The 17,430-nt window shown below is 42.4% G+C and overlaps 2 protein-coding genes across 5 annotated transcripts; both read right to left on the bottom strand.

Annotated features, from left to right (window-relative positions):
• Positions 1–27: 27 nt before the first annotated feature.
• VPS26A (VPS26 retromer complex component A) lies at positions 28–14,121 on the bottom strand. Of its 4 annotated transcripts, XR_012650066.1 has the most exons (11): positions 14,039–14,121; positions 10,592–10,741; positions 8,199–8,274; positions 5,797–5,953; positions 5,155–5,319; positions 4,585–4,691; positions 3,409–3,477; positions 2,698–2,840; positions 1,673–1,797; positions 1,526–1,572; positions 28–753 (listed from the first exon to the last, which is right to left on the bottom strand). XR_012650066.1 is itself a non-coding variant. In XM_075025349.1 (10 exons), the coding sequence occupies exons 1-9, from the start codon at positions 14,039–14,041 to the stop codon at positions 1,684–1,686; spliced, it is 984 nt and encodes a 327-aa protein (XP_074881450.1). In that variant the 5' UTR covers positions 14,042–14,121; the 3' UTR covers positions 28–1,572; positions 1,673–1,683. The 4 variants fall into 4 exon arrangements, 2 of the variants coding, with proteins under 2 accessions (XP_074881450.1, XP_074881448.1); XR_012650065.1 differs by having other exon boundaries at positions 1,526–1,797; XM_075025349.1 differs by having other exon boundaries at positions 28–1,572.
• Positions 14,122–14,689: 568 nt separating this feature from the next.
• On the bottom strand, positions 14,690–17,430 carry SRGN (serglycin). The gene is made up of 3 exons (XM_075026852.1): positions 17,251–17,430; positions 15,269–15,416; positions 14,690–15,084 (listed from the first exon to the last, which is right to left on the bottom strand). Exons 1-3 carry the CDS (start codon positions 17,339–17,341, stop codon positions 14,871–14,873), a joined length of 453 nt encoding a protein of 150 aa, XP_074882953.1. The 5' UTR covers positions 17,342–17,430; the 3' UTR covers positions 14,690–14,870.

Below are 17,430 nucleotides of genomic sequence, written 5' to 3'. Positions count from 1 at the left end.
AGCCAATCAACACAGACGAGCCAGATGTTAGTGAGAATACAGCTGTTTTAATAATTCAAATAGCAGCTCAGTACGTTTCCCGTTTATTATACATGGTTGCACAATCTGAGGCTGGTTAAATACAATCAAGTTTTCAAAATCTCTCGGAATCATTTCCAGATTACGACATGCAAGTGACCATGAAAATATTTGGCTTTTTTACTTTATTCTTTAAATTTCTGAACAGGCACTTACATGAGGGAGTTAAATTTGCTCTCATTCAAAGATATCCGCATTAGAAGTATCCTAGCATAAAGTACACAGAGTCTTTATCTGCTTTATCAAAGTGCCACAGTAATAAAACAGTTCTTACAGAAATGTAATTTGATTATTTACTTACTCATAAAGTAAGGTTACCAATGACACTTGCACCGGAGTTGAGAAGTCTTGGTTTAAAGGCCAAGTGAACTACAAGCGCAAGTAGCCTTCCACACAGCAGGCTTCATTTTATGCCCAAGCCACACGTCTGATAACAGACTACGTGCTCAGTTGTGAATAGATGAAGGCTAACTCCTTTTAGCTATTTCTTCAAAGACTAAATGCATACGAGATGATCAAGACAAACGATCTGCTGTGCCAGGCAAGCTTTTAGCAGGTTTAAGGCTTGCCTGGCTTCAAAATACCTTTCCAGAAGACCACAAAAAGCTTGTTTGCCCTCATAGCAGGCCCAGATGGACTAGGAGGAGGATGTCCTTCGAGGATGTTTTGCCTCTCCTGTCAGGACAGTGAGGAGACAGACTGTGAAGACAGTGGAAGCATGAAGCTGGGAGGAACCACATAGTTTCACATATTTGCAAAATAATCAGTGTTACCAGCATTTATTTCATCAATAAGAGATAGTTACGTTCAAATACTTTAACCACTCACCACCTGAAGGTGAAATCCTGACAACATCTCTACAGTCACTAGTTACCGGGCAACAAACTCCCAAAAGTCAGGAGTGACTCACATGAAAGGCTTAGAAAAGTATGGTAGAGAGAGAATTGGGGGAGGGAGGGCAAAGATGCTTCCTAACATTCTTTGCTACCAACAGATTCAAAGCTTCTTAGAAACCTTGGTAAGGTGTCTGCAGGCTCCACAGTTATCACAGTCATAGTGCATATACATGCAGTTTCAGTTAAACCCTGTCTAACATAGTAATGAGAAGTCATAGGACAAATTCACCATACACCTCGATTTTTAGTGTGATTTAGTCAACTGTGTCTTACTGTAGTTTCAAAACAAAACAAATGCAAATAAGCAACATTGGAAAGAAACATGCAAGAAACAACATGAGAGGAGGGAAATGCTTTCGTCTACACTGTATACGTGATCAGCAAAAATCAAATATACCAGCCTACCATGCATGGAAATAACTAGATTTAAGCTTATGCATATCCAAGTGCATATAACATTATCAAATAAAAGTAAATGTGCAGTATAAAATAGTAGCTTAAGAAAGTTCCAGTGTTTGAGAAAGCACTTTATTTTAAATGTATATACATACTTGAATGTTTAACTGAAGAACGCTTTAGTAGTATGGTAAATGCAGCACTGCAAGATGAAGGAAGACAGTTGTAATGAGAATTTTGGCCTTCTTTTCCCACAGGCTGCTGCCATCTTTAACCTGCTGAAGCATCGCAAAGTTTTTCACCTTATACCAGTTCACATCTCAGGTTGCTCAGCAGATGCTTGTGATTCTGGAGATTCAAATCGCTGGTGAAAGTTTGTTCGTTGTTTCCTCAGCTTCTCAGGAGCTTTTCTCCATAAGATTATTTCCTATTTGAGGAAGCAAACACTTCTAAAACCACCATCTACCATTAAGCTAGCAGCATCAAGTATCTTAAGTTCCTGATAGGCAGAGACTTTGAGGGAGAAAAAAAAACCCAAAACAGCAAACCCCCACACTACAAAAAAACCTGCATCCCCATTACTTACAGAACAGCGCAGTACACATAGGGAAAGTCACAGAAAGACAACGCAATTAAGTTTACATATCTAGTTACTACCTGAACACTTACCATTATCAAGCTTGAGCAGTCACCACTTAACAATCCTACTCCCAACTTTGATAGTATTAAAGGGTTCAAAAATTTTTTCTTCCTTCTTTTCTCAAAATCCAAAGCCCATCATAGGCACTATATGCTCCAGTTATCTTTTGTTTTCCATGTTTAATTATACTACCTTGTCTATTTTTTAAAAAGGAAGATTCTGGTCTAATCCACATAGCTTCATTCCAGTGACCCTTTTCACTATTCCTTGCCTCAGCATGACCTAAACTTCTGTTATGTTTTCAGTCAAATGAGTTGGCCCTTATTACAATTTTGCAATTTTGAACCCAGGCTAATGCTGGGAGGGGAAATCTATCTGCAGTAGTTAAAGAAAGCAAGCAAACAAATGCACCTGTTACTCATTTTACCCACAAAGTGTTTTGTCTGGATATTCAGAATCCAAGGTTGTTCTATGGCACTGAGCATCCTATCTCTGCTGAAATAGTATCCATCATCCCCCTCGGCTCCTTTTTGCAAGCTAACATTTTCTATACAACTTCCAATACGCTCGCGAGCAGAAATGCTTATGCCATACATGAAGCACAGGTGGCTTCTAACGTGCTGAACATTCAAAGCAGCATGTACAATAGCCCAGATAATTCTGCAACAATATTCCTAGAGACCATACCTGCTGTTTGAAGTATCGTCTGTCTTCTTCATCCACAAGCACTAGATTCAAGAAGTACCTCACCGAAAATTTCTTGTTCACATCCCTCATTGTTGGAGTTGGGTCATAGCCTGCTAAGAACAGTCTTATAGGAATTGATTCACCTTAAAAAAGAAAGTTTCAATTAGTTCCTTAAAACTGGATGTCATTAATGCAGTTTCAGAAGACATACAAAATAAAGGCAGTTTCCCAAGCACCGTCTGTGCCCCTTTCTTGGCTAAAAAAAAAACAAACCAACACAACAAAAAAACCGCCACACGCCACCAAAAAAACATCACAAACATAACACTGAGAAGAGAGGCAAGTGTGAAATCAAAAGTGGGAACCCTTTCTCAGTGGAAGCATGGTAGCCAGGCAGGACAAAAGGATCTTGAACTCTCTAGAACTGGTCTACAACATCAAGTCAGGCTTGAACCAAAGTGATAAAAGGATCAGTCATAGAATTTCCAGTGGTAAATAAGTGTAAGAATTACTAGGATCCCAAGTGAAATGTCCTAAGTCAATTAAAATGTCTGCTTTGAATAGGAAAATCCACTATCATTTCAGCAACCTAAGGAGAAGTGTGGTTTCTCCAAGAAAAATTTATACAAGTCATCTCTTCTCCTCCAGATTTTTTTTAAATACAGTTTTAACTCAAAATGCTTATCCTTTAAAACAAGCACAGTTATTTACCTTTAACTGGTGCACCATCCATTATTTCATACTTTGCAATGGTTTCAGTCTCTGTTGTGGTACTGGGTCCTGGTGAAACAAGTTTTCACTGTGAGAACACACACTTCAGTTTTAAACATTTATAAAGCTTCATCAAAGCTTTATCACAGCAATTTCTACTCTGCAGCATTTAGATTACACAATACTACGGTTTTTGCCTTTGTCTTGTGTATAAGTTACACACAGCTAAAGCAAGCAGAACCCTCTCCCAGGCAGAGCATCTGTTTCTTACTCTCCTCCCCACAGTGACACAGAAGAGGCAGTAGCCAGTGCTTCAAAGGAGCCTTGGGTATGCAGGCTTTAAACAAGGGACAAGCATGCAGGGTAGGACTCGTGAAACAGTTCTGTTTGGTGGGCAGCACTAGTGACTGATAGTCGTCTACGCCATGATCAGACTGAAAACCTGAAGGGTTATCACCCAGCACAAAAGCCACCTTTCTCCAGAGCCTGGGATGAAGAAGCTAGAGTACCTAATTTAGCCACAAAAGCCAACAAAGTAGAGCTTTCTGCCCTTCCTCTATTGCTATGGAAGCTTCCTTATTCTCCACACAAAGAGCTCACCAAGGCCCCAGCCACCAGGGAATGAAGTCATGAGCCACAGCCTCTTACTGCCTTCCTAGTTCCAGGCTGTACAAGCCTGATCTGCAATAATCAAGCTGTTCCTGCTTCAAAGCCTCTTGGTATTTCCATCATACCCGTTTTAAGCTGACTGAAAATTACACGTTTCTAGAACATGAGAGATTCATGCTAATCTTCACCAAGCCCACTTGACCAGCTAATCTCTGCAGAGGCAAGGGGGTCTTCAGGATGCATTTTACACCTTTACCCTTGTTCATTATCCATCAAGGCTGATTAAGCTGCTACGTATCTATGCCCAAGTTCCATTTACAAGGGTTCACGTTTGTGAAGCTAGCCCAACAGTCACAATCCCAGAACAACGCTACAGACTGACAACGTTGACTACTAAGTACGATTACCAAAGCACAAAATGCAAATGGTAGTCAAACACCAGTGAGAAGGAAGCACACGGAGCATTAGTTTAGCCAAAGCTGCAACTACTGACTTCACTCTCCAGGTTTGCATAAGGCTCAACCAGTATACAAGTTGCCATTTCTTTTGGACTTTTTCTTCTCTTACCAATTCCAGTAATCTCCTTTTTGATCAGCTGCAACTCCATGTGCTGAATTTTTATTCTCACTAAGAGGAAATAAATTTTTCCAACAATCACATCCTTTAAGTGATACCTTTAAAAGAACAGAATAGGGGTTTCGTTAAAGAATAAACACAACTTTTACACCTTCTTGAATACAAGTTATACAGGCAGTTACCTTATCTGCCTGTTAACTTAGAGCTTAATTCCCCACCGAGCTAAGCATCTCAGCCAGATCAGTATAATTAGCACCTTTCCATCATTGCAGTATTAGTAAAGGAAATACTAGTTATATTAAAAAAGCATAAATGCAGAAATCAAGTCTTAAATACTTGCTAGTGACCTTCCTATTGGTACTGAAGGCAGAACAGACAAGTATTCCTCAAAAAAAGGCCACTGTATAACTAGTAACCAAACAGCTCAACACAACAGTCATTGAAACTATTGCTTTACATTTTAAGTCCCCAGATGCCAAGGTTGTTCATCAAATATCACATGCTCTACCCTTTTATCCCAAGGTATTTACCTGAATGTGTTTTGTTCTAAGTGACACTTACTTTGACTTATTGTATTCAAACTCTATATGAAGACAGTCTTCAATGCCTACTTCCATTTTAATGGAGTTGTTTACATCTGGGTATGTAGCAAGCTGGTGAACAATCAGATCATATTCTTTCACCAAGTCTGACAGCCGTCTCACTATCGTCACTTTTAGAAAATACCTAGGAAGAAAGCCACCAAGTTAGCCATAATTATTCAGAATTGCATAAGTAAAAGCCCTTACATTCTGAAGTACAGGTATTCTTTGAAAGACAAGAGTACATTCCCGTAAGACTAAGCAGAAAAGAATAAGACACCAAAATACAAGACAAAACACTTATAGGTAGAAACATGGGAGTGTTTTGTTTCATTGTGGTTTTTGTTTCCTTTTTTTTCCCTAAAGGAAAGGCCCAAACTGTTTTCATTTGATTGAAAGAATTTTACCTATACAAACAACACTGAGCAATTCCAATTAAAGTAGAAAAGGCTACATTATAATACAATCTCAACAACTCCAATCAACACACACCAGCTACTGGCTGTTACATGTCTGATGTGAAATGCAAAAGAAGGAAGTGGAGGGGGGCAGCATAATTGCTAAATTATTAATTTTCTGCAGGGGAGGAGAGGAGAGAAGAGAAAGCTTAACAGTTACAAACCTCAGTCTGACATTGGCACCGATGTAGGATTCATATGGCTTTTCAACCTGCATGAATTCAAAGTCATAGCTTCTGCTTTGGGTCAGTTCTCCGGGTAAGGCCAGTTCTTTCACTAAGTTTACAAATTCATGGGTATTGCTTTTGTCATTGAAGAGTTCTAAAGTTGAGGAATTTGAAGGAAAACATGTTTCAGTATTTATTTCTAGCAAACAAAACTGTCTCCAATTTGGCAAAGCAGGTGGGAAAGGACAACAGAAGCAATCAATTTGATTTGCTACACATATTTGACCAAACGTTTTACCCAGTTTTTCAAAGTTATCTTCAGTTTCAGCAACCTACAGTAAGCATTCCTAAAGAGCTAACTGCAATGAACAGAATACATATTTGAAGCTTCACTAGCATGGCATCTTTTTTTACTGACAGTTTAGCTAGCTTTAATAAGTACTTCTTGCCTTGCATTCTCTGTAACTAGCGTTGTCTGATTTTGGCTTCCAGCATTTATTGCTGAAGGGACAAAACCTAAGCAACATCAAGATTGGCTCATTTAGGACAGGCCAGTGATCTCAATTGGTCTCCTGCAGATTAATACCACCTATCAAATGGTTTATTATTACTACTAGTCTACAATCAAATGGCTTATTATGACCACTGGTCTAAGTCAGTCATTTGGAAACAAGTTCTTAATACATAAGCATAGACACACCAGTTTCACAGCAACAGCATGTCCTGTCCCCAGACCAGTGTCACTATTATTCATTAGATCCATGTCACGCAATTCCCACTGAGATAAAAACTTAGAAAGTTAGAAAAAATTAACATTACCATAAAAAAATCCAAACACTTTAGTATATAAAACCAAGCTCCTCTACAATTCACAACTGAAAGTATCAGCTAAGAACATTAGCGGTAGTTGGTTTTACACAGTCTGAAGCTTTACAGAAGAGAATAAATGAACTAAACACACCAACTCCACAGTTTATCATTGCCAGTTAGGTAGAAAATGTCAATAACCAATAACTGCTTATTTTCTAATATGACTACAAATTATGTAAGGTGTACTTTCTTTGCTTTGACAAGCATTGATATAATACAAAGTTTATTTACTGTTGCATATCCAATACTTTTTGTGCCAGTCAGAAAAGTTGTACTCTGAAGAGCTGGTTTAAAATATATCTTTGACAAGCAGCTGGAGCTAGTCTCCAACTAGTGCAGAGACAAATCACACTACTGGGATGCTTTTTGTTTTACTGTAATAAAACTTGAAAGGATGCAAGAAAACATGGACAAGTACAAAAAGCAGTACTTAAACCACTTCTGCATAACTGAGGACTTCTAAACAGTAGCACAACAGAAAGTCCCAGAAACATGCAAAATTTAAGTTGATGTAATGTTGCTTGAAGTCATCATAGAATAAAATTTATACATCAGACTAAATGAAGAACAGCCTGTACAGCTACCAGAAGGCAACAGACTAAATGAAGCTAACATATGTGAGCTCTGTTTTTTCCCTGCCTCTAAATGCGTCATGCCCATCACACTACTGCTTTATTCTGAAAGTTTGTTTTTACAGCCCCACTGATCAAAACCTGAAAGCATAAAGCAGCAGGTGTCAGAACTCAGTCATACCTGCTATGTAACAGTTCAGACACAAAGTACTGGAGCCTACTGACTGATCAGAACTAGAGAATTTGTGAAATCCAATCAAAGTCAATTGTATGAGGCTGAAACCTGAATAATTACTTCCAAGGGGGACAATAACGCAAACAACCCTCTAACAGAGAGGGAAGGAATTTTAGCATCAGCCTAAGGGTGCAGAGAGATTACCTTGACTGGTAAAAAGAAGTTAGATGCGACCAAGATTCTGCATAGTTCAGATCTAACCAGACTTAGATACAGTTATAGGAAAATTACATTTTTAATGTCAATACCATACTATTTTGCTAAAAAGCACAGAAAACCTCTGAAGCATCAATACTGCTTTATGTTAACAGTATAAAACTAGGTTTTAGAAAACCAACCACCAAAAAATTTTAGAAGTATTTTGCTATAGGCTGTCCCATCATTTCTTTTCTATGCCTCTTCTCTTTCAGAGCCAGAATTAAAGATCACAAGTGTAGTTTTCAGAAATCTCTAGTGGTTCTTAATCAAACTTTTAACCAGTCTGAGACAGATAGAATACTCACCATCCCTCACATGTACATGTCTTCCTTCCCAATGACTTTCTGACTAGCACAAATTAGTGCATCACTTGCATTAAAATAAGGAGGATATAATCTTCCTTTGGCACTCGTCATCCACTAACCCAATCAGGTTGCAATGTTTAAGCCAAACTGCTGACAGCTGTAAGTGCCAAGTTCCATAAACCACATGCACCTAACATCCCCTTTAAAGCTTAAACTCACCAATTTGTCCTACAAATTCAATTCTAATTCCTTGGTGCTCTAGTCTCTTCCCATGCGGTTTAATGGAGACGTTCACCTACCAAGGCAAAAAAAAAACACCAGTTAAATTTTTTCAACACTTTCACTCTAATACATGATCTCACTAAAAAGGCAAAAATATTACCACTTGCCTATGAAAACTGAGGCCTCTTCAAGCACTACCTGAGCTTGAAAGCAGCCAAATCCAACAGCTGATTATGAAATTAAGCATTTGTCATGATTTAACGCCAGCCAGTGACTAAGCACCATGCAGCCGCTAACTTACTCCCCCCACCCACCCAGTGGAATGGAGGGCAGAATCAGAAGGAAAAAGGTAAACTTGTGGGTTGAGATAAGAACAGTTTAATAGGACAGAAAGGAAGAAACTAATAATTATAATAATAACAATAATAAAATTACAATAATAACAACAGGATTGGAATATACAAAACAAGTGACAAACAATGCAATTGCTCACCACTTGCCGACCAATGCCCAGTTAGTTCTTGAGCAGCAATCCCCCAGGTCAACTCCCCCCAGTTTATGTACTTGGCATGACATCACATGCTATGGAATACCCCTTTGGCCAGTTTGGGTCAGCTGCCCTGGCTGTGTCCCCTCCCAACTTCTGTGCCCCTCCAGCCTTCTTGCTGGCTGGGCATGAGAAGCTGAAAAATCCTTGACTTGGTATAAACACTACTTAGCAACAACTGAAAACATCAGTGTGTTATCAACATTATTCTCATACTGAATCCAAAACATAACACCACACAAGCTACTAGAAAGAAAATTAACTCTATCCCAGCCGAAACCAGGACAGCATTACCAAGGCACCACTAAAGCATTTAAGAAAAAACTAATCATCCATGAGACTGAATTTAATAACTAAGCTTGAAACTTTTGAGTCCCAAAATTAAGAATCTAAGCCAGAGCTTAAGCAGAGCTCACCTAAGCCAGTCACGACCCTCTTGCCACCTTTGAATGCAGAGAGCTTCAAAGCATCTGCACATTTGGAAATCCAAAAAAGAACTGCCATGAGATGCATTCCTTTCAAGTCAAGTGAACTTAAGTCCCTTCCTCAGCTGATAACTAAGTATTGATGTTAGAGAAGTCAATGAAAAATAACAGATAATGAAACCTACTATCAAGATCTTCATTTGTGAATTTGATTCTCACAAACAAACCTCATCTCACAAGAAAAGATTCCATAAGGTTATTTTCTACAGAAACATGTAAATATTAAGCATATATAATGTCTTCTTACAAGGTAGTGATGACCAGAGAAATTCCTGTACCTTAAAATCCAGTATGTCATTGATACCCGAGTAGGAAGTAAACCACTTGAATAATCTAACTTTGTGGTGAAAAGGAGGAAAGAGGTAGAGGGAAGTTGTCCAATAAATTACTGGTCTTCCAGACCTCCTCATCCCAATGAGCTTGTGTTAGCCAAAACTCACCAGGCACCTCTCAGGCATCACTGATACAAGCGAGAAGCACTCAGGCCAGTGAACATACGAAAACTAGTTCCCTCAGTTTCCTGAGTTTGAGGCCCATCTTATGAGAGAGTTTCACATCCCTGAACAGATCTTTCTAGAGAACCAAGATCTTAGCATGGAAATGTATCTTAAGAGCAGTAAGACGCCCAGTGACAATAGGCAAGTCAAGATCGAAGTAGGTATTTAGAAGTCAATCTCAGAACCCAATACCTGGCTCAAGATTTTTGAAGGAAAAGTGAATCATAACAGAAATATTCAGAGAGTGAGAAAGGCTCCAGTAAAACCAGAGTGATGGCAAGGAGTTCCTAGGTGCAATACCAAGAGTAGAGAAATCCCCCTGGCAATCTCATCTTCCCCCCTCCACCCCCCAAAAAGAAAAACTCTTGTTGACTCAGCAGCCAGCTAAACTTCATATGTTGCTGCTCTGATGCAATTCTAGAAACCACTTCAGGGCATGAAACACAAGGCTTAGCTTCAGGGTATGCAAAGCAGGTTGGCTGCACCAGCCAAAAATTACTGTTATACATGCTGGGTTGTGGATTTTGGAGTTCAAGGGGAACCAGGAGGATCCAGTTTGGAATAGTTTTCTTGTCAGAAGCAATGATAGGATTGCACATGGTTGCACAAAAATCTTATTCATAAATACAAGATGACTGGAAACAAATAAACAGATACTATTCAAAACATTCAGTTTTATCAGTTGCCTGAACGACTATGGTTAAAAAGACCATATATAGGAAAACACTGTTTCCTCCTTGAATAACAACACAAGCTGAAATTGCAGCTCTTGCTTGTATCAGGTTTTCATTTACCTTCCTACAGGCATTTGCATGCCAGAATCAGTACAGTAATTAATAGTCACTTAAAAAAAAAAATTACCTTTCCTGAAACAGATTCTCCATCATAGAAGAGAAAATGCTTTTCTACTTTACCATCTTCTGTTTTGATTTCTGCTGTTTTTCGTGTTTCAGCATCATTAAGAATAACATCAATCTCACAAACAGGACCGAAAAAGCCTCCAAGAAAACTCTGGAATGACAAGAATTAGGTAAGTTACTACACAGTGGACACTCCATTTTAAATGTGGCATTTACTTGCAGCTATACACTATACATTGGGGAAAAACATTTGTGCTCCCATGAAGTTACAAAGCCATTAATGTATTAGAGACCCAAGCAATAGCGATGACAAAAGACAGTTGTTCATCTAGCAAATAACTGAAATTAGGTCAGTAATAAGCAGTGACAGCTCTTACAAAATATCTAATGTTTATAAAATAAAAAGCACACAGCATAATTACCATTATTACAACTACACTAAAATATTAATTAATACTTAAAACATTACTGTTGCAAGCACAACTTCAGTTTCTGTCACTGCAAAGTTTCCAATCGCTGATTTCACCTTAAAAAACATAATCATTTTTAAACCACACTTAAAAAAAAATCTTTAACAAATTTATTCCATCTGGTTTAAGATTTGAGCTATTGTGCCAAAAAAACTATGTATTGCTTTATATCCACTATAACTTACAGCATAAACAGCAGTAACAAGGATGGTCAGAAGTAAGAGGAATAACAGAGCAAATTAGGGTGAAAAGAGAAAACAGGGGATATAATACAAGGCCTAAAGCATCCCCCTGGTTGGTGAAGGGGAATAGGGACTTTTATTTGCTGCCTCTTTCTATGCCCCATAGTTCTCTTGGCAAATGAAGAAAGCACTAGCAGGTTCAAGAGGCAGCAGTTCATCATATGATCTACCTTAGCTACACAACTCTGCCATCAGACAGAGTGGATGTTACAAGTTTACCCGTAATATTGCTCCAGGCACCAATCCACTATGAGCATCAAACATTTGTCCTCACCTTACAACAGCATTCCCTAGGCACAAACTTTTGACCAGCACCAAACACGAGAAACTAGGAGAGATCATCCTTTGACCTTGCACAAACTTTTCTTACAAGTTGCAAAACATATTAGTGACTCTATGGGAAACTCAACAAGATTAGTACAAAAGCCAACATTTTCTCCTAAGAATTAGGCACTAATCTGCTTTGATGTACTAAAGCAGACAACACCTCACTAATTCAGTGTGATTTTGGGTTTTTTGGAGAAATTACACTATGTTCTCAACAAGAGCACCCACTTCAACTAGATCCACTTCAATTTGGTATACATAAAACAGTCATTCTCACTTCACCAATTCAATACCCAAAATTGAGTAAGAACACATTTCAAGACCTCCTGGGGACCTGAAGTTTGAAATGCAGCATTAATAACAAAAAGCCTAGAAGAAAGTTTGATCTGAACGCTACTGCTTAGCAGTAGGAACATTGACTGACTTTTTTCTCACCCCTACAAGTCAAAGACATGGTCCAAGCTTGAGCTATAAAACAGTGATTCACACAAGACTAAACTGACTTTGTATTTGTTCAGATAGCAAGCGGCCCTAGTTCAAGCCACAAAGATGCCTATTACTCTGAAACCTAGTTATATCTACTTCACGTTCTCAGAGGAAAGCAGAAACACATGACCAACAAGGCAGTCAAACGCAAGACCAAACAGTTTTCCAAGTCTCTGCCAAGCACATATTTGCATTAACTGCTGAAACAAGTTTTTCCTTTTTTGTTTGTTTGTTTTTATGACTGCATACTAGAACCATCCTTGATTTTTGGCTCCTGGGGAAGGGCAAGAGAGAAAGAAAAAAGTTTCAACATGAATTCCAAATCTTTAGGCTGTTTTAAACTGTTACACAAGTTACTTTTGAGCCTGCCCATATTTCTTCCTTAGAAACTGTACTCATTTTGCAGATTAGCCTTATACTTCCCCCACACACTAAACAAGGAAGCACGTTACCTTTAAGTAAATATTAAACAAGATGCTCTCACAGCACCTTCCAAATTATGAAGTTGTACCATCACTTAAAACAGTCAGCCAGACCTAACATTGCTAACACATCACTTCAAGACACTGTGTATGAATATTTCAACTGTACCCCTTAGAAATTAGCCATGATCTCATCCAGAGAGGACAAGGACATACTGAATAAAGATATTAACAGCTAGTATCTCCTCCAGTTGCCATCGAAGATACTGCTGTGGGGAAACTATGCAAAACAAGAAGTACTTTAAGAAGCCATCATATGGCTTATTATGTTACAGCTTAAGAAAATGAAGACAGAACTAAGGTCTTCAGAAACTGGCCAAATGCTAGGCTATGTTCTTGATTTCATGCAGCAGACAGACACCGAAGATTTTGCTACATCAGTACCGAAATCAATCTGCATTCAGTCCTTATGTGTTATAGCTGTACTAAAGGCCTCGTAGGACTCCCAGCAGCTGATAAACAGTGCAGAAATCCCAGCCTCGGCTTCACACAGAGCCCTAAAAAGCTTCTGCATGACCAACAGAGATAGAGACACACGTTAAGGAATCCACACACTTCAGAAACCCAAAGTGCATTGATCTAGCTGATTCTTTAAAATACCCATTTTTTTAAAAAATCTATCCATCACAGCACACCAAGCACTTTGCCTAGGCCAAGCCTGCTAAGCGCAAAGTGGCCACTATTTCACCAGCCCTGAGGGATTACGACCGACTGCTGTCATTTTAAGCGCTGCCTTACGGCACCGCTGAAAGATTTACTGATGTTTCCAGGACTATCACATGCACTTTCCCCAAAGCCTCCCCGCCAGCAGCGCTGTAGGAAAAATGGAAGCCGAGTTTCATGACTAAACTCCGCATTGCCGAGGGCACGTGCGTGCGGAGAAGCAGGGGAACACCCCAACCCTTAACCCATAAAATGTCTGTATTAACAAACACCCCAAACCTTTAGTTTTTCGCTCTCTCCGCCCCTGCTGTTTTGCCAGCTCTCCCCCGAGCCCGCCCCGCACACCAGAGGATCCCTCAAGGTGTGTGTGGGGGGGAGGCCCTCCCCGGGGCGACCCTCCCCGGCGCGGAGCGGCCTCGGCCGCCGCCAGGCCCGGGCGCAGCTCGGGGCGAGCCGGGCGGCCCTGACGCAGGCCGGGGAAGGGGGGCGGCCAAGCCGGCAGCGGGAGTCGCGAGTAGGGGGGTGTATGTCACCGGGCTCTCCGCGGCCGGGCCGGAGGGCGAAGGGAAAAACAACGGGCCGCGCCCGGCGGGGCGGTTCTCCTCACGCACAGCCCGGAGCCACAGGTGGGGAGGGAAAGAGGCACCGCCCGGCCCAGCCGAGGCCGCCGCCTCAGGCGACGAAAGCGGGGAGGGAGGGGGGACACGCGCGCGCGCGGAGCAGCGGTTGGCGGGTAACGGCCCCCCGCGTGCCGGCCGGCCGCCCCTCCCGCACTCACCATGGTGCGTGCCCCTCCGCGGCCGACTCCCGCCCCGCGCGCCACCAAGCACCAGCCGCCCCAGCCCGCGCCCCTGTCATGTGACCTTACAGCCCGCCACGCCACGCCCCCCCACCCCCGCCGCACGTGACCGCTCCCCCCATTTTCCCCCCCCCCTACTCCGCCTTGCCACCGCCCTCCCGCTCCGTCCCCGCCGAGGGCAGGCCCGGGAGCGGGAGGGAGGGAGGGAGGGAGGGAGGGAGGGAGGGGGGGTTGGTCGGTCGAGGCAGGGGGGGCGGCGCATGCGCGGCGCGGCGGGAGGGCGCCGCCTAGCGGGCGGGAGGCGGCAGCAGCGCGGAGCCGTGGGGAGGGGCGGGGGGGAGCGGTTGTCGCTGACAGGAAATAAACGTTTGTGGTGCCGAAAACGTTTTTGCGAGGTTTTTGTGCTTTTTAGGGAAACGCGAGCAAGCCCGGCGCGAGGCAGCCGCTCGGGCGGATTTTACCTGATTTTGTAAAAGGGGCAGGCGGCTCCCGCCACGCAAAGGTTTTTAATTTATTGCCCCTGGAGCACGATAACATCCGCGCAGATCAGGCGGGGGCACCGAAACCCGTTTTCCCTCCCCCGATCGGGATGGGTGCCCCACCCACAAAAAGCAAAGAGCGAGTTCAGAATGAACAAAGATTATTTTTTTTTTAGTGAGTGAAAGCAATAAAGATCTTAAGGCAAAGTTTTTATTGCTTCGGAGTTGGTTTGAAACGGCTTCACGGCCCTCGCGTCGGGTCAGGCACTGAGGAAGGGGTGCGCGAGGCGAGGGAGGCCGCCGCCATCATGAGGAGGCCGATGTCTCCAGCCCTACAGGAGCAGATCCTCCTCCGTTAGTTTTTGCTTCAGCTCGCTGCCTCGTGGGCCCGCTAGGAAGACGGGCAGCTTCGCCTCTGAGAAGCTGTCGCCATCGCCAAGACCCGACCCGGAGGCTGGCTCCGCTTCCACCACCGCATCGGACCCAGAGCCGGACTCCTCATCTGAGAGCGGGAATATGTCGCCCAGCTCCTGGTATCGCTTCATCCTGAAATGCAGAGCGGCAGCTAGTTTACACCAAATTTATTATTTTGTTTATTATCTCTTAAGTGAACACACTGAAGCCCCACGTTCCCATGGGTGAGCCACGCTGCGACAGGACTGTTGAGACAGGAATACCGGACATTTTTGGGTGCTAGCATTAATGACAAACTTGCGGCAAATGAACTTACAGGGACGGGTCTGCCATGGGAGGAAGGATCCTGTTGGCTCCGCCGGTGGACATGTAAAACCAGGGGCCCTTCTCTTCGATGCAGTTAGCGGACCAGGCGTCGGGTCGGCACCTCACTCTCTTGTACCTTGCCTTCTGCACCGGAGCACCTGATCAAATCAGCCCTGCGTTATTCACTGGGGCCAGGACATTATTCACCAGGACCTATTAACTTTATGAGCACCTAATAAAGCTTAAAGGAGCAGAAGAAAGTAATTTGTGTGGCCCTGATTGCTCAACTGCTGAACACTAAATTAACCCTGAAGCCTTTTTTTTAATAGCTACTGATAGCTTAAGTGACATCTTCGCTATCAGATGCATCGGGTGCATCTCTCACACACGGGACCGGAAAGTCCACGGGAATTAGAAATGGAAACCCCGTGGGAAACCACCGCCTTGCGCCAATGTCACAGCAGGGCTCATCCCCAGCTTGGGGCATGGCATGTCCATGGGGGACCTCTGGGCTCAGCCACCTGCAGCTCTCCCTGAAGGTGGTGGAGGTATCTCAACTATCTTGGGGACAAGCCACCCCAGTGGGGAGCTGGCTCCTATGCCCTCCCCTTTTTCTCTTGGCTCCAGCGAAGGTCAGAGCCAACTCTGCTTTGGCTTTTTGTGCCTCAGCTCAGCGCCTTCAAGTTCAATGGGATGAGTTTTGGTGGGGAGGTCAGAAACTCAAGGCATGCCAAGAGCCACCTGCCGTGGGAGCAGATTTGGGGATTACGTAGGTTCTCGGAGCACATCGACGGAGGAGAGACGGTTCAGGCATCTGCTAGACACAACTCAGGGCTACGTAAACCCACAGTTTCAGTTCTGGTGCCCGCCAGGTGCCTGATCAGGGCTGTCACTGAAAAGCGGGTCTTCAAAAAATACCAGAAGGAGAAAATAACGATTGCACAGTAAAGATAAAAACAGTGGCATTTCGTCCTTCCTCTTGGTCTCATGTAATTAATTTGTTCTGAAGCCTCCTGGCACGTTCTCCCCCTGTTGGCATTTTATCTATTTTTTCTCGGTTTCTTGGGAATACTTTTCTGTAATTACACTTCTCTATTGCCCTATATATTTCCATAATGTACTAGATGACTTTCAGCTACCTCCTACACTCTTCTGTAAGAGAAAAAGATCTCACAGGTATCATTTCCTGCTTCTTTTACAGCGCGTGCCTTTTTCATACTTATTTTCTTCTCTTAGCGTATTATTAAGAAGGTTTTTAATAATAACAGTGGCAACAAAATAAACAACTGTAGCTGAATAATTTGCAAATAAACAAGGTACAAAAAGCAGGCCATAATCCCTCAAAGATCAGCCTCCAAGTGGTAGATACATAATGAAAGCCTATCACTATCACAGCCTTGGTTTGGGGACAAATTATACTCTCTGTGCTTGAAAAGCACTTCTTCACAAGAAACAAATCCACAGGGTACATGTCATAATGAATCAACATTTCCTTTTAGTTGTTTTAGTGCTGCGTGTTGCAATATTGTACCGAATAAACCGTTTTAATTTCCTCATACTTACAACTAGTTTCCTTTCCTGCCCTCCCAAGAAAGTAGAGCGTAGTAGTTATGACATGGGTACTGTTACATACTCTGTCTGTAACTACATAACTGAATAACAGTAGTAACCGGACCACTACGAAAGCGCCAGTTAAAAAAATATATATGTTGAAATATATTGATTAAAAATATACACACATACAACAACGTATTTTATGAAGTCTTTTTCTCATAGGGGCTGGGAAAGGGATGCAGCAATGCTTCACTTCCAAAAAGCACCTTTTCTTACCATTCCCCCTCCAGAAAATGAAATGTTAGCAAAACAGGTTTTCTGACTAGATCTCATTACCCATAGAAGAAGGTCAGTTTGAAAAATTCAGAGGCTGCCTACTTGGCCTACACTGCATAGCCCAGAAAGAGGATTACCGAGAGAACAACCGCCCCGTTTTACCTTGTGCTGTGTATCCCACAAAGAGGATTAAACAAATAGCCAGGAAAATCCTCCCATTACATCTGATAAGGAGCTGCATTTTGGCCGGCATCCCCCTGCTCAGCACCAGCCTTCACCACGGCTTCACACTTCAGAAATACAACAGGGCTAGGAGATCGACTTTTAGAAAAGGTTTCCAAA

The sequence above is a fragment of the Buteo buteo genome, chromosome 4 (assembly GCF_964188355.1).
Source record: "Buteo buteo chromosome 4, bButBut1.hap1.1, whole genome shotgun sequence".
Lineage (NCBI taxonomy): Eukaryota > Metazoa > Chordata > Aves > Accipitriformes > Accipitridae > Buteo > Buteo buteo.
This window is presented reverse-complemented; position numbering and strand designations above follow the sequence as displayed.

What these genes read in the sequence shown, in the direction of transcription:
- VPS26A (XM_075025347.1), bottom strand. An exon ending in GGTGCCAATGTCAGACTGAG is followed by an intron (nt 5,320 to 5,796) that starts GTTTGTAACTGT and finishes CTTTCTTCCTAG; the next exon opens with GTATTTTCTAAAAGTGACGA. An exon ending in TTTGAATACAATAAGTCAAA is followed by an intron (nt 4,692 to 5,154) that starts GTAAGTGTCACT and finishes GTTCTTTTAAAG; the next exon opens with GTATCACTTAAAGGATGTGA.
- SRGN (XM_075026852.1), bottom strand. Translation starts at nt 17,341, where the DNA reads ATGCCGGCCAAAATGCAGCTCCTTATCAGATGTAATGGGAGGATTTTC. An exon ending in TGTGGGATACACAGCACAAG is followed by an intron (nt 15,417 to 17,250) that starts GTAAAACGGGGC and finishes TGATTTGATCAG; the next exon opens with GTGCTCCGGTGCAGAAGGCA. An exon ending in CCCATGGCAGACCCGTCCCT is followed by an intron (nt 15,085 to 15,268) that starts GTAAGTTCATTT and finishes TCTGCATTTCAG; the next exon opens with GATGAAGCGATACCAGGAGC.